Here is a 15,999-nt window from a genome sequence, read left to right on the forward strand (position 1 = left end):
CATGTACAGCACTCAATATTTAGTTGGGGCTCCTGTGGCCTGGATTACTGCAGCAATGCGGCGTGGCATGGAGTCGATCAGTCTGTGGCACTGCTCAGGTGTTATGAGAGCCCATGTTGCTCTGATAGTGGCTTTCAGCTCTTCTGAATTGTTGGGTCTGGCGTATTGCATCTTCCTCTTTACAATACCCCATAGGTTTTCTATGGGGTTAAGGTTAGGCGAGTTTGCTGGCCAATCAAGAACAGGGATACCATGGTCCTTAAACCAGGTACTGGTAGCTTTGGCAGTGTGTGCAGGTGCCAAGTCCTGTTGGAAAATGAAATCTGCATCTCCATAAAGTTGGTCAGCAGCAGGAAGCATGAAGCGTTCTAAAACTTCCTGGTAGACGGCTGCGTTGACCTTGGACCTCAGAAAACACAATGGACCAACACCAGCAGATGACATGGCACCCCAAACCATCAATGACTGTGGAAACTTTACACTGGACCTCAAGCAACGTGGATTATGTGCCTCTCCTCTCTTCCTCCAGACTCTGGGACCTTGATTTCCAAAGGAAATGCAAAATTTACTTCCATCAGAGAACATAACTTTGGACCACTCAGCAGCAGTCCAGTCCTTTTTGTCTTTAGCCCAGGCAAGACGCTTCTGACGCGGTCTCTTGTTCAAGAGTGGCTTGACACAAGCAATGCGACAGCTGAAACCCATGTCTTGGATACGTCTGTGCGTGGTGGTTCTTGAAGCACTGACTCCAGCTGCAGTCCACTCTTTGTGAATCTCCCCCACATTTTTGAATGGGTTTTGTTTCACAATCCTCTCCAGGGTGCGGTTATCATCGTGGCCTAATGGTTAGAGAGTTGGACTCGTGATCCAAAGGTTGCGGGTTCGAGTCTCCGGCCGGCAGGAATTGTAGGTGGGGGGAGTGAATGTCCAGCGCTCTCTCCACCCTCAATACCACGACTGAGGTGCCCTTGAGCAAGGCACTGAACCCCCAACTGCTCCCCGGGCGCTGCAGCATAAAATGGCTGCCCACTGCTCCGGGTGTGTGTTCACGGTGTGTGTGTGTTCACTGCTGTGTGTGTGCACGATGGATGGGTTAAATGCAGAGCACGAATTCCGAGTATGGGTCACCATACTTGGCTGAATGTCACTTCACTTATCCCTATTGCTTGTACACTGCCACATCTTGTCCTTCCCTTCGCCTCTCTATTAATGTGCTTGGACACAGAGCTCTGTGAACAGCCAGCCTCTTTAGCAATGACCTTTTGTGTCTTGCCCTCCGTGTGCAAGGTGTCAATGGTCGTCTTTTGGACAACTGTCAAGTCCGCAGTCTTCCCCATGATTGTGTAGCCTACAGAACTAGACTAAGGCTACGTCCACACGAAGACGGGTATCTTCGATCTTTTTTTTTGCCTCAAATTCCGTAAACACGGAGTCGTCTCAGGAAATATCTGTGTCCACACGGAATCACTGAAACCGACTGAAAATGATGTAGTACACATGCCAGACCAATATGTGGCGCTGTAATTCTGCCACAGAGATACACAAAAAAACAGAGAAGAAGACTTGGACCATGTGCGTAAACCTTGCGCGCTGAATATAAAGTAACACACAAAGCAGAAGATTTTGCTTTAATAAAACTAATGAGCTCAGTAGGTTCTGCAGCACGAACACAGGCACGTAGTCTGACGTTGTTGTTGTTGTTGTCGCTGTTATGTGACGCAGCGATGTCTGATTAGGGGCGAGACGTGGGCTGATGACGTCATCGTTTCAGAAAATATACGGATTCGCCGTCCACACGAAAACATGAAAACGGCGTTTTCAAATTTATCCACCCTGGGACCCGGTTTCAAAAATGATCGGTTTCACTCTTCGAAAACGCCGGTTTCGTGTGGACGAAACACCTATACGGTAAAAAATTTATGCGTATACAGAGAAACGCGTCTTCGTGTGGACGGGGCCTGAGAAACCATTTAAAGGCTTTTGCAGGTGTTTTGAGTTAATTAGCTGATTAGAGTGTGGCACCAGGTGTCTTCAATATTGAACATTTTCACAATATTCTAACTTTCTGAGATACTGAATTTGGGACTTTCATTAGTTGTCAGTTATAATCATCAAAATGAAAGGAAATAAACATTTGAAATATATCAGTCTGTGTGTAATGAATGAATGTAATATACAAGTTTCACTTTTTGAATGGTATTACTCAAATCAACTTTTTCATGATATTCTAATTTTATGACCAGCACCTGTATGTATGAGCATTAAGGTCTATAATCTTATCGATGAGCAAACTAATGCAAGTTATTGCAAAACATTAGCTTTTGAGAGTCCTTTATAACATCAGTTAATCTCCACAAGCAGCATAAGAGTATAAAAGATCTTGTGCTACTTAACTCGCCGGCAGTCCTCCGACAGCTAGGCATCACTACTGCTCTGCTGACGAAAACATTTCTCCAGGGGGTTGTAGGGGAGGGAAAGCAACAGGAACATAAGCCCTCCAAAAATTAGAATGGCCCCAGCCGAGCCAAGACACGCCACTGACCAGGACAACTCGTGATGGAGAGGGATACTGTGATCGCTTGCCAATAACCCCAGCACAGACTGGTGGAAAACTATGATGGACAAGAGGACCAGGATACCTGGGGAAAGTGGAGATGAAAGGTCATTTTATTTAAAGGAACGGTTCACCTATTTGAATTCAATGTGAAACACCCAGGAGCAGAATTACATTTGTAGTTGGTAAATGACAAAATTGCTCAAAGATTGTTTCAGAAGCACTTCACAGTACATAGCTTCCTACATTGGCTTGTAACTGCTGTTCCTGTAGTGATCCTTACTGTATTTTTGTAAAAAACATAATCGCTGCATTTTGGAAGAATATTTGTGGCTGTTTAAATAAAAATAAAAACTTTATCCCCCAGTTTCACAGACCAGGTTTAAGCCTAATCCTTGACTAAAATGTAAGTCTGATCTGTTTCAACTGAAAGAAACTTGCACTGACTGGTCTTAAAATATATCAGTGCCTTTGTTTAGTCTCAAGACGCACACCTGCAATGTTTTTTTTTCTAAGTACGTTCATAAAAATGACTTAAATGTCCTAGTTGAACTATGACCTAATCCTGGTTTAGTCTAAGCACCGTCTGTGAAACGGGGCCTACGGATCTCATATGCTAAACAACGATTAAAAATAAAATCAGGAGACCTATTACAACTTAAATGCATGGTTGCAAGTTAACGAATACTAATTTAATTAAATATTTTAAAGCTGTAGTCCGTAACTTTTGGCGCTCTAGCGGTTAATAAACAGAACTGTATGCATGTTGCGGAAGAATATTGTAGCCGGAGCTCCTTCTCTCTTTTTATGTCTATGACGAATCATGTAGGTACTGGGATTCCACAGCGGTACCTACCAGAACCAGTCTAAATAGTCAGAATATAAACACTTATTGTAGGTGTACCGTAGTGATTCAGGACAAGCCAAAAACACGGTTTGGAAAATGGATTCATGGTGTACTCGCAGATTATATAGATGTTATAAATTTTGAACACCAAAAAGTTACGGACTGCAGCTTTAAGTTGCAAAATTGTTTTGATGAGCTCTGTTGACAAAATAATGCTAATTGTTACATCGACTTAATATTAAGCGTACCTGGAAATTTCAATTAAGTGATTTTTGAAGTAACAATTAAATGTTCTTGATAACTAAAAAACGGACTGGCAAAGACCTGTTTGTGCTAATGTTATGTCTGACATTGAAAAGATGATATTTAAAAAGGTTTTTTTTTTTGTGGTTATTGGGAACTGAAAAAGCCACCAATCGATTGTTAAAATGAGTTGAAACAGCTTAAAAATGAAGTTTTTATTTACACAGAATTTCATTAGAAGTTGTCATAACTCAAAAAGATTGATGCAAACAGTTGCTTTTTATTTTGCAACATTTTTTGTTTACAATATTTAAATGTTTTCTTGGAATGCCATTATTAATTGATTCCAACAAATCAAAATTTTTATTTAAGTCAAGTAAACTTTGTGGTAGCATGTCCTTGTTCATTTCCAAGACTTGCAATTCAGTGAGAGAGTTAGTAATGAAGTTAATATCGATTCAACAACAATCAACTCAAGTCTGATTCAAATGTGTAAACTAATGATTGAGTCTGAGGCTTATTCATGACTCTTTTTAAATGACTCATTAAAAGTTCACTTAGTTGAGACGTGAGTGAAAACATGAACACACTAAAGAACTGCTTTATAGTAAAAAATTAAGGTTGTCATTTTAATTGGAAGTGACACTGACACTTTTTTTTCATGTTGTAAATTGCTGACTTTAAAACAAACTAATTTATAAAGTGCTGTATAAATAAATGTGATATGACTTGACTGGAGTGCCGAATTGCAAAGCTGGTGCAAACCCCGTGGATATGATCAGATGCTTTCTTAACTGCCGCTTTCTCACCACTCTCTCACCCTAAGAGAATAACGAAACAGAACTTCACCGTAAGTACATTAGGAATGTTTTTCTCCAATGTTTTCATATGATATACCTCAAACTCATATTAAATAGGAGTGGTTACGCATGATTAGTGAAGTGACCTGAAATACACCCATCTGTATTTTTTGAGATGCCTGACATTGAGATGGTTGAGCTTTAAGCTCAGAATGTCAGCAATGGGACTTGTATGGCGTTTCAAATTTTTATCTCCTCCATAACTACTTCAGATTTAGTGCAGCTGAATGGTGCTGGTGTGTTTTTAAAGTCACCGAATGCAGGTATGAGGTGTTTAAAAGGTACCTGAGAAGACGAAGCAGACGGTAGCAGGCTTGAGGAAGAAGGGCACACTCTTACTGAGAGACATAGTGATACACACAGAGCCCATGATCATCAGAAACAAACTCAACAAAGCCAACATTGCACCTGCTATATGCGAACCTAAGAGAGAAACAAAGCAAGCAATGAGTCATATTTGTTCTAATACATAATTCTCCATCGTTAAACAATATAGGCAAACATATGTGGGCAACTAAAGCCTGCTGTGTTTGAGCATTTAATTATAAAACCATAGGCATTAATGGCCCTGCACTCTTCTGGGAAGGCTTTCCACTTGATGCTGAAACATGGCTGAAGGGATTTGCCCCCATTCAGACCAAAGAGCATTAGTGAGGTCAGGGACCAATTCTGGCCAATGGGATCTGGCACACATTCAGCATTCCAGTTTATCCCAAAGGTGTTAAGTGAGGTTCAATTTGGATTTTAAAATGTTTTTTCACACTAAGAAAAATTGTTATTTTTAGAGCCGATCACTAAAATGTTATTTGGGGAACCGTTTCGCAGGGATGCCAGTTCTTATGGCATCCCTGCGAAAACCTGCTTTTGGAACCTTTATTTTTAAGAGTGAATACCTTTGAACCTCTGGGCATCCAGAATACAGGAAGAACTTACTTTTTTCTGTCGTTTTCTTAAATATGACAGCATTCTCTCCAGAAGTGTAGAATTTAAAGAAAGTGCAGTTTGATTCTGAGGGTGAAAAATGAGACAGTGAGAGAGAAGAATGAGACAGTGACTGTGAAGAATAAAGATCAGTCAGAAAAAGGCACTTGAGTTTTCTGCTGTAAGCCCTGTGAGGGTCATTGTGTATTAATGTGCCGAGGACACAGAGCAGCCCTCTCACATATGGCACTGAAAGAACAAGAGAGACAGAGAGAGCGAGGCAGATGGAGAGGGAGGGAACGAGAGTGAGGCAGATGGAAAGAGAGGATGAAGGGCAGAACAAGGAAGACAGAACAGACTCAGGTTAATATATACAACATCAAATCCACATTCACTCTCTCTTGTCCTCTGCAGCTTGTCTGTTGTCTTCTTATATTTCCAGATTTTTCACTCATGTCCTCTATATTTAGACTTGAAACCGGGCAGCAGCCAGATTTCAGTTTATCCATGCGCAATATGACTGACCTTTCTGCTTTAACTGTGACCCACCACACATAAATCTTTTTTTCCAGAACTTTCCCCTAATTAAAAACTATCTGTGTCCACTACAAATTTTTATAGTCGTATTACAGCTCCTAATTGATTAAAAGATAAATAAATTTAAAAATCTAATCATACAAAAGCGAATATAAATATTTCTTTTTCATTTTGGAGATTTTATATGCTTTTATATTTTTTTAAATTGATTATATTCTAATTACTCAATTGATTTAGTCACAAATAATTGCATATACAAATATAAGCTTATTGTAAGCTTTAACTAGACATACATAAAGTGTCTTTAGAAGTCAATATATTGTTTGTTTTATTTTCACATCAGTGAACATAAACCAATCACTGACCTACAGTCCACAGTAATCCATATTTTGTCAATTTGTTCAAAGTTGATTCAGGGTCACACAGAACACATGCTTGCATTGCCCAACTATGCTGATTTCTAAAAGTACACATGAATCACAATCATGTTTTTAACCATTATGTGTTTTTTCTAGCATATCTCCCTATGAAAGTCACATTTTAAAACACTTTAAACTGAGTTGAAAGGCACCTTACAATATGGTATGAAAAATCATATATTATATACAGTTGGGCAAAAAAATATTTAGTCAGACCCCAATTGTGCAAGTTCTCCCACTTTAAAAAGATGAGAGAGGCCTGTAATTTTCATCATAGGTACACTTCAACTATGAGAGACAGAACGGGGGGAAAGAATCCAGGAAATCACATTGTAGGATTTGTAATGAATTAATTGGTAAATTCCTGGTAAAATTACAAAAAAAGTATTTGGTCACCTACAAACAAGCAAGATTTCTGGCTCTCACAGACCTGTAACAACTTCTTTAAGAGGCTCCTCTGTCCTCCACTCGTTACCTGTATTAATGGCACCTGTTTGAACTCGTTATCAGTATAAAAGACACCTGTCCACAACCTCAAACAGTCACACTCCAAACTCCACTATGGCCAAGACCAAAGAGCTGTCGAAGGACACCAGAAACAAAATTGTAGACCTGCACCAGGCTGGGAAGACTGAATCTGCAATAGGCAAGCAGCTTGGTGTGAAGAAATCAACTGTGGGAGCAATTATTAGAAAATGGAAGACATACAAGACCACTAATCTCCCTCGATCTGGGGCTCCACGCAAGATCTCACCCCGTGGGGTCAAAATGATCACAAGAACGGTGAGCAAAAATCCCAGAACCACACGGGGGGACCTAGTGAATGACCTGCAGAGAGCTGGGACCAAAGTAACAAAGGCTACCATCAGTAACACACTACGCCGCCAGGGACTCAAATCCTGCAGTGCCAGACGTGTCCCCCTGCTTAAGCCAGTACAAGTCTGGGCCCGTCTGAAGTTTGCTAGAGAGCATTTGGATGATCCAGAAGAGGATTGGGAGAATGTCATATGGTCAGATGAAACCAAAATAGAACTCTTTGGTAAAAACTCAACTCGTCGTGTTTGAAGGAGAAAGAATGCTGAGTTGCATCCAAAGAACACCATACCTACTGTGAAGCATGGGGGTGGAAACATCATGCTTTGGGGCTGTTTTTCTGCAAAGGGACCAGGACGACTGATCCGTGTAAAGGAAAGAATGAATGGGGCCATGTATCGTGAGATTTTGAGTGAAAACCTCCTTCCATCAGCAAGGGCATTGAAGATGAAACGTGGCTGGGTCTTTCAGCATGACAATGATCCCAAACACACCGCCCGGGCAACGAAGGAGTGGCTTCGTAAGAAGCATTTCAAGGTCCTGGAGTGGCCTAGCCGGTCTCCAGATCTCAACCCCGTAGAAAATCTTTGGAGGGAGTTGAAAGTCCGTGTTGCCCAGCGACAGCCCCAAAACATCACTGCTCTAGAGGAGATCTGCATGGAGGAATGGGCCAAAATACCAGCAACAGTGTGTGAAAACCTTGTGAAGACTTACAGAAAACGTTTGACCTCTGTCATTGCCAACAAAGGGTATATAACAAAGTATTGAGATGAACTTTTGTTATTGACCAAATACTTATTTTCCACCATAATTTGCAAATAAATTCTTTAAAAATCCTACAATGTGATTTCCTGGATTCTTCCCCCCCCCCCCATTCTGTCTCTCATAGTTGAAGTGTACCTATGATGAAAATTACAGGCCTCTCGCATCTTTTTAAGTGGGAGAACTTGCACAATTGGTGGCTGACTAAATACTTTTTTGCCCAACTGTATATTAGTGCTTTAAAACGATTAATCGCGTCCAAAATAAAAGTTTGTGTTTACATAATATTTGAGTGTGTACTGTGTATATTTATTGTGTATATAAATACAAACACATGCATGTATTTAAAGGGATCCCTGGGTATTAAGACATGTATAGCTTAATATTACATTTACATTTATTCATTTAGCTGACGCTTTTATCCAAAGCGACTTACAATTGCTATACATGTCAGAGGTCGCACGCCTCTGGAGCAACTAGGGGTTAAGTGTATTGCTCAGGGACACATTGGTGTCTCACAGTGGATTCGAACCCGGGTCTCTCACACCAAAGGCATGTGTCTTATCCACTGCGCCATCACCACCCATGAAAGATGTGTTATTTAAAAAAAACAATCGACATAGTTTTGAGACTATGGGGGGCGCCATTATTTTATGTTCTCAGTACATTCTGTGTCAATGACGTCAAATGGCTGCACTCGGTGAGCTACTGCCGCTTATTTCTATAGTTTTTGGCTTTTTACCGCAACACAACTCAGAATACACAGCTCAGAAAACAAAATACTGATACGATACCACATTGTGTGGCTTTTGGTTATAATTTTCAGTCGAAGGGCAACAAGAGAAGCAATGTAAGAATGTAATAAGAAGAGGAGAAAAGAATGGAAAGATGCCTGTGGACGAATAAAACTTTCTCAAGACCCGTTTCTTTTTTCTCTCCACTTTAGTTCTGATGCCTTAGAGTCTTTTAGTAGACCACAGCTACTGAAAGAGCTTACAAATGACTGAGACAAGAAACGCTAGATGCCATCTGTTAGGATGTAAACATGCCGACGCTAATCATGACGCGCAGCCGCTAGAGGAGTTTCTCAGCGCGTATTTCCCTCGAGATCCGGGGCGGTTAGACTCCTTTTGGGGAAAAATCCATGGTACAGCATTTGGTTTAAACCTATACTTATATCCATCGCCACCTGTAAGCTCTTTCAGTAGCTGGTCATATCAGTATTTTATTTTTCGAGATGTGTTGTGGTAAAAATAGCAACAGGTAGCAGCAGTAGCTCACCGAGTGCAACCATTTTACGTCATCAGAATAATGGCGCAACCCATAGTCCAAAATATGTAAAAAACTATGTGATTTTTAAAAAATAATATAAATCTATCATGGGTTTTCTACTACATATTTCAGTAAGAGACATCGTTTACGTTATGTTAAGCCATACAAGTCTTAATACCCAGGGATCCCTTTAAGAAAAATGTTACGTTTATATATTAAATATATTAATATGAAATAATAATATAAATGTATATACATGTAAATATTGTCAAAATATATACTGAATGTGTGTGTATATACACATAATAAATAAACAGTACACATACATATATTATGTAAACAAAAACTTATTTTGGATGTGATTAATCGCGATTAATCGTTTGAGAGCACTAATATATATAATATAATAACATTTTATAATTAGACAAATAAAATAGAATTTAAATGTGTTGTATATTTACATTGATTTAAAAATACTAATGTATAAATAATAAATATATAATAATTATACGAAATTATTTTGACAGCCTAAATTAAATACATGTATTCGCACATACACGCACAGTCAAATAAGGTCACTGCTTTGAGCTGCACTAGATATGACTAGCATAGAGCTGGTAATGTAATATTGAACAGATCCCTTAAAAATGCATCAAGGAAGTCATAACTGAGAATGAAATCAAGGCATTGTTATATAATGAAAGGGTTCCAGCATCAAACTATTAAGAAATTTGTGTTACAGGGCTCCAGACAAAAAAATCGAGTAAGGAGCCATTGGCTCCTATAAAAGAAAAACTTAGGCGCCAAATTATTTTTTTAGGTGCCACAGGAAAAAAAGTGGTTTATTTTATTATTATCATTTTATTTTTCCCCCCTATTTTAACATTTCAATCATTTTGTCATGTGTTTATGTCTTATCTTTTCTAGGCTTTATCAGCATTTTAATCCATCTTGTAGATGATCAGGTCGACCGGGGGACTAAGGTTCACTTAAAGTGTGAATTAAATGTCTTTTACAACTTGAAATATACAGTCACAAAAAATTGTTTGTTACACAGAATCTGTACCAATATCATGGACCATAAGCATCACTTGGCAACTGAGTGCAGTGCATGCTATAAATGTTGTCACGTCTTTCACACATTCAGTCTGTTTTTCTTCATTAGTAAAATGCAATTTTATAGGAGGATTTGAATCATGTACAACAGAATAAGTAAAAATATTAATATGCAACAGCGCATGAATATAGCAAAACGCTCCTCTTTATAGTTATTTTTCTAGCTGACTGATGAGTTTATGGACACTGAGTGGTTATTCTGAGGTAAATGTATTACAATGCAATGTTTACAAGCTTTATACATTTCCTCAGTTTGAAACACTGAATGAGCTTTTACATAAAACATTTCAGTAAGTTGTACTATAGGCTTTCTTATTGCCTACCTTTTGATCATGTTCATACTATAGTAGTAAATGGAAATATATAATGGGTTCACTTGCTGCTTTAACTGAGGTGCTAAAGAGATCGCGCCTGAGCATTAAGTGCGATACTCTCCGCTCGCGCGATCCGGACCAAAAGTGGGACGAGACAGCGGGGGTTTACAGAGCTCGCGCCGCGCATCTGCGCGGTTCAATGGTCCGAGCCGCGCGGAATAGGGGACAGAGACATTCATTCAGAAAATGAGAGACGAAGACTTTTTAACCGTTTGCCACAAACCAGACCCATTCCAGTTCGCACGTAACTTCAGTGGTGAGGCCTCACGGGGAACTGTAAACATGAGAAGAAGGTAAAATAGTGAATAACAATGTATATGCTATTCGTCTAGCAAAGTATTTGCATTTAGTCATAGACATAGTTAGCCTATAATTGAGTATTTAACTGCCTGAAGTAAGATATGTTATTTCTGAATTAGATAATGAAAATGCAAGTGCACAATTGCATTTTCTTATTTCCTTTAGGTGCCAAAGAAACACAGGTGGTCCCTTCATTAGAGAAGTGTGTCTATTGACCTGGTTATTAACCATTATTTAGGAGTTGTACTCTAGCCATTCCCTTTGGTACAACTGTGGTTTCCGGGGAGGTCAATAGACACACTTCTCTAATGAAGGGACCACCTGTGCAATTGTGCACTTGTGTAACTGTCTATGACTAAATGCAAATACTTTGCTAGACGAATAGCATATACATTGTTATTCACTATTTTACCTTCTTCTCATGTTTACAGTTCCCCGTGAGGCCTCACCACTGAAGTTACGTGCGAACTGGAATGGGTCTGGTTTGTGGCAAACGGTTAAAAAGTCTTCGTCTCTCATTTTCTGAATGAATGTCTCTGTCCCCTAGAGCCTCCTCAATTCTATTAAAATGTCAGGAGTAGTTAAAATTGTTTCTACAATGCGCCTAGCCATTTTACCTCACTCATTTACATTAATAATAGCAGAGGTTTATGGGTAAAATGTAATTGAGAGGCGCCAAATGAACTTGTATCTGTTTAGATTGGTCAGCGCAGCGCTGGTGAGGATTGTTCGCGCCGCGCTGCCCATTGGGTGTCGCTAGGAAACACATCCGCGCTGCGCTGACAAATCGGCCGCGCGGCTCGGACCATTGAACCGCGCAGATGACATGTCAGCGCGGCGCGAGCTCTGTAAACCCCCGCTGTCTCGTCCCACTTTTGGTTTGAATGGCTTCCCATACATACACGGACCGTGTGGACGCGGGGTACTGGTGTTTATATTATCACCTTTCAGGTCTCTCTCACTGCGTTCAGCAGACTGTGTGCGGCAGAGACGAGGACTGTTTGAAACTCTTTTCCAGTAAAACTTTGATGCGCATCGTCTTATGTAAGTTTAATACGTGAACATAACAAAAGATGTGAGCGCAAAACAATCGGGAAAAAGTCCTTTCATGCAAATTATATATAGTCGCCAGTGGCGACCTCAGCAAAAACTTCACTCGCAAATTAATATTTTTGGTCGCAAATGCGACCATTTTAGTCGCAGTTTGGAGTCCTGTGTTATCATTATCAGTATGTAATAATACAGGGTGGGCCATTTATATGGATACACCGTAATAACATGGGAATGGTTGGTGATATTAAAGTCCTGTTTGTGGCACATTAGTATATGTGAGGGGGCAAACTCCTCAAGATGGGTGGTGACCATGGTGGCCATTTAGAAGTCGGCCATCTTGGATACAACTTTTGTTTTTTCAATAGGAAGAGGGCCATGTGACACATCAAACTTATTGGTAATGTCACAAGAAAAACAATGGTGTGCTTGGTTTCAACGTAACTTTATTCATTCATGAGTTATTTTCTGTTTCTGACCACTTATAAAATGTGTTCAATGTGCTGCCCATTGTGTTGGATTGTCAATGCAACCCTCTTCTCCCACTCTTCTAAGGGGGTCAGATCGGGAGACCTTGGGGGCCATTCAACTGGCCCACGACGACCAATCCACTTTCCAGGAAACTGTTCATCTAGGAATGCTCGGACCTGGCACCCATAATGTGGTGGTGCACCATCAATGGAAATTAAAATACCATTTAAATGGCCCACGACGTCTCCCGATCTGACCCCCTTAGACTTTTATCTTTGGGGTCATCTGAAGGCAATTGTCTATGGTGTGAAGATACGAGATGTGCAGCACCTGAAACTACGGATACTGGATGCCTGTGCTGGCATTTCTCCTGCGGTGTTGCTATCAGTGTGTGAAGAGTGGGAGAAGAGGGTTGCATTGACAATCCAACACAATGGGCAGCACATTGAACACATTTTATAAGTGGTCAGAAACTTGTAAATAACTCATGAATGAATAAAGTTACATTGAAACCAAGCACACCATTGTTTTTCTTGTGACATTACCAATAAGTTTGATGTGTCACATGGCCCTCTTCCTATTGAAAAAACAAAAGTTGTATCCAAGATGGCCGACTTCTAAATGGCCACCATGGTCACCACCCATCTTGAGGAGTTTGCCCCCTCACATATACTAATGTGCCACAAACAGGACTTTAATATCACCAACCATTCCCATGTTATTACGGTGTATCCATATAAATGGCCCACCCTGTATATCGATCGATGCAGAAACTACTTGCATTTTCTCTGGATTGGCTAAATCTTGGCCACTTTACCAGAAAAAAAATTGGCCCAAAAGTTGCTGTTCTGCAGTCTCAGCTAAAAGGGCGTCATGTAATGATCTGTTATGACAGGTTCAAGTAGAGAGTGGAACTGTTCCTTAACAGAGCTGGCAGTTGGACCAGTGGCACTGTTACAAGAGACATCATCACAGTCCTCTGGGCCTTACAAACGAAACTCCCTGGCTCTCTGTTCATGCGTGTTGTTATATGAGAGGTAAGATGAATATCCCAAACCAGAATACGGTGAACTAAGCAGCTATTGTTGCGTCTCAAAAAGTCAAGTCATTAATAACATCACGGTTTGACTGTATGTGAGCTGAATGCTGCTTTTTGTCTTTAAAAAATAATTATACATGATCTGCTCCTCCTGCTAACCCAGATACATACATATAAGTATGCCCAGCAATATACTATGCTGTATAATGTGCTCAGATTTCCAACAATACATGATAATAATACAAATAATAAATTAAATGGTTAAAGCCAAAAAGACTCTTAATAAATGACTTTGTGGTAATTAATTTAGTAAATCTTTTATTTTTATCTCATGATTTCAGCCTCCAGTTTCCCCAGGAACCAAACAAATGACATACTGTAATATGGTGACTTTGTTCAGAATAGGAAACTATCAAACTTCCTACTGAATACTACACTGTGCAACTTTTTAAAAACAGTATGTGAAAATGCATTATGCAACAAGAAATGCTTTTAACAGAATTATTCTACATCATTGTCTATGATATCATTATGCAGCATGTTTAATTTATCAAGTAGCGTACAATTATCATGGAAATAAAGCGTTTTAGCATTTTATATCGCATTTTTATATTAATAATTCATTATAATTATATATTATCCAAAAAAAGACATTCATATATCCAAAAAAATCATAGTTTACTGGTAGCATGTATTACTCGTCAAAAATTATTACTAAATAAACAAATAAACATTTATATATTTAAAATAAATTTTTTGTCGGCGCCAATAGCCTCATGGTTAGTACGCCGACATACAGCGTAACTACGCTCACGGCGGCCCGAGTTCGTTTCCCATCTCAAGGTCTTTTGCCAACCCTGTTCCCCTCTCTCCACCCAATGCTTTCCTGTCAACTCTACTGTCCTATCCAAAATAAAAAAGGCGTAAAAGCCCCAAAAAAAACCTATCCCAATAAAAGGCAGAAAACGCCCATAAATATAACTTAAAAAAAATAAATTACTGTTTTCCATTTTTAAATTTAATTTATTCCTGTAAAGCAAAGCTGAATTTTCAGCATCATTACTCCAGTCTTCAGTGTCACATGATCCTTCAGAAATCATTGTAATATGCTGATTTGCTGCTCAACAAATATTTATATTATAATTAATTATTATCAATGTTGTGCTGTTTATTTATTTTTGTAGGAAGTAAAAACTGATAATAAGTGAGAACCAAATCAGTATATTAGAATGATTTTAGAATGAAGGAACACGTGACACTAAAGACTAGCTAAACAGAAAACAGTTAAACTAATAGTTTTTTACCGTATTTTTGCTTTGATTAACAAAAGAGACTTACCTATATATTTGAATACAGAGTCAAGTCAAGAAACAGATGTTAAAATTCACAGCACAAAGTACAAAGAGCACACTGCATTGTGGGATACAGTATGCAGCAGGTGTTCCAGATTACACAGTACAGAAAATCTTCATAGTAAATACTGCAGAAACAGTGAGAGAAGTATGGTAGTATTCTGTTGTGCATATAGACAGTGGGTGTGTGAGTGTGTACTCTCACCTCCAGGCAGTTCTGCAGGTCCACAGCTCTCTCTCTCTGGGTCAATATCTGACACCCACAGTGTGCGAACGCATGATTTCCATAGGCCGTAATGTGCCATCTCACACGTCTGGTTGTTCCTGAAGTGTTTTGGCTGGGATAGCTCCACCCAGAACTCTGTACCCATGCCAAGTACCATCAGAGTCACGCCTATGAGAGCGACGAAAAATGCCAGCTTGATCTTGCCTTCCTGGCTGTCACTCATTCGAGGGGGCCTCGGCCGTTTACCTGAACGCCCGCTCTTACTGCCAACTCCACCCAAAGCTGCCGTACCCACTCTCCCATCCTCATCCTGCTGCAAAAACAAGTTGGACCACATGGCACCCAAATGCTTGGAGATGAGGGAGAAAACTCTCAGAGGCAATGTCAAGAAAGGGGACAAACAAATAACTCAGGCAAAAAACAGGAGACCAGAGAGATTAGTCTGGAGTTAGGCGGACGGATGGATAATGAGAACGCAGAGATGTGTATTAATAGAAAGCTCAAAAAAGAACAGGAAATGATAGTGAATTACAATGCTCTGTGATTTAAAAGGAATCCAGCGTGCAAGAAATTCAAGTGACAGGGGGTCATTTCTGAAGAGCGCAGAGTGGGAATTAACTGACGTCTACAAACGAGAGAAGGTTTGATAAGAAACTAGACAGGAATAATGGGTAGATGAAAAGAACGACTTGATGAGAGACACTGGATTGAGGCCTTATAGAGCCATGAAAAGACCACGCATCCCTCTTTTTGATGAACCTGCAGAAAAAAGAAAAAAAAGAGACCAGAATTCAAAACACATAGTACATAGACAGTAGCAGAAAGACTGAAAGATAAAGTTAT

General features: G+C 39.7%; 1 protein-coding gene across 1 annotated transcript; it reads right to left on the reverse strand.

Annotated features, from left to right (window-relative positions):
* Positions 1-674: 674 nt before the first annotated feature.
* On the reverse strand, positions 675-15,628 carry LOC306878100 (voltage-dependent calcium channel gamma-6 subunit-like). Its single transcript, XM_079430220.1, has 4 exons — positions 15,136-15,628; positions 5,438-5,512; positions 4,790-4,927; positions 675-2,639 (listed from the first exon to the last, which is right to left on the reverse strand). Exons 1-4 carry the CDS (start codon positions 15,491-15,493, stop codon positions 2,416-2,418), a joined length of 795 nt encoding a protein of 264 aa, XP_079286346.1. The 5' UTR covers positions 15,494-15,628; the 3' UTR covers positions 675-2,415.
* Between the last annotated feature and the right edge of the window lie 371 nt (positions 15,629-15,999).

Source organism: Barbus barbus, assembly GCF_936440315.1.
Source record: "Barbus barbus genome assembly, chromosome: 12".
Classification (NCBI taxonomy): Eukaryota; Metazoa; Chordata; class Actinopteri; order Cypriniformes; family Cyprinidae; genus Barbus; species Barbus barbus.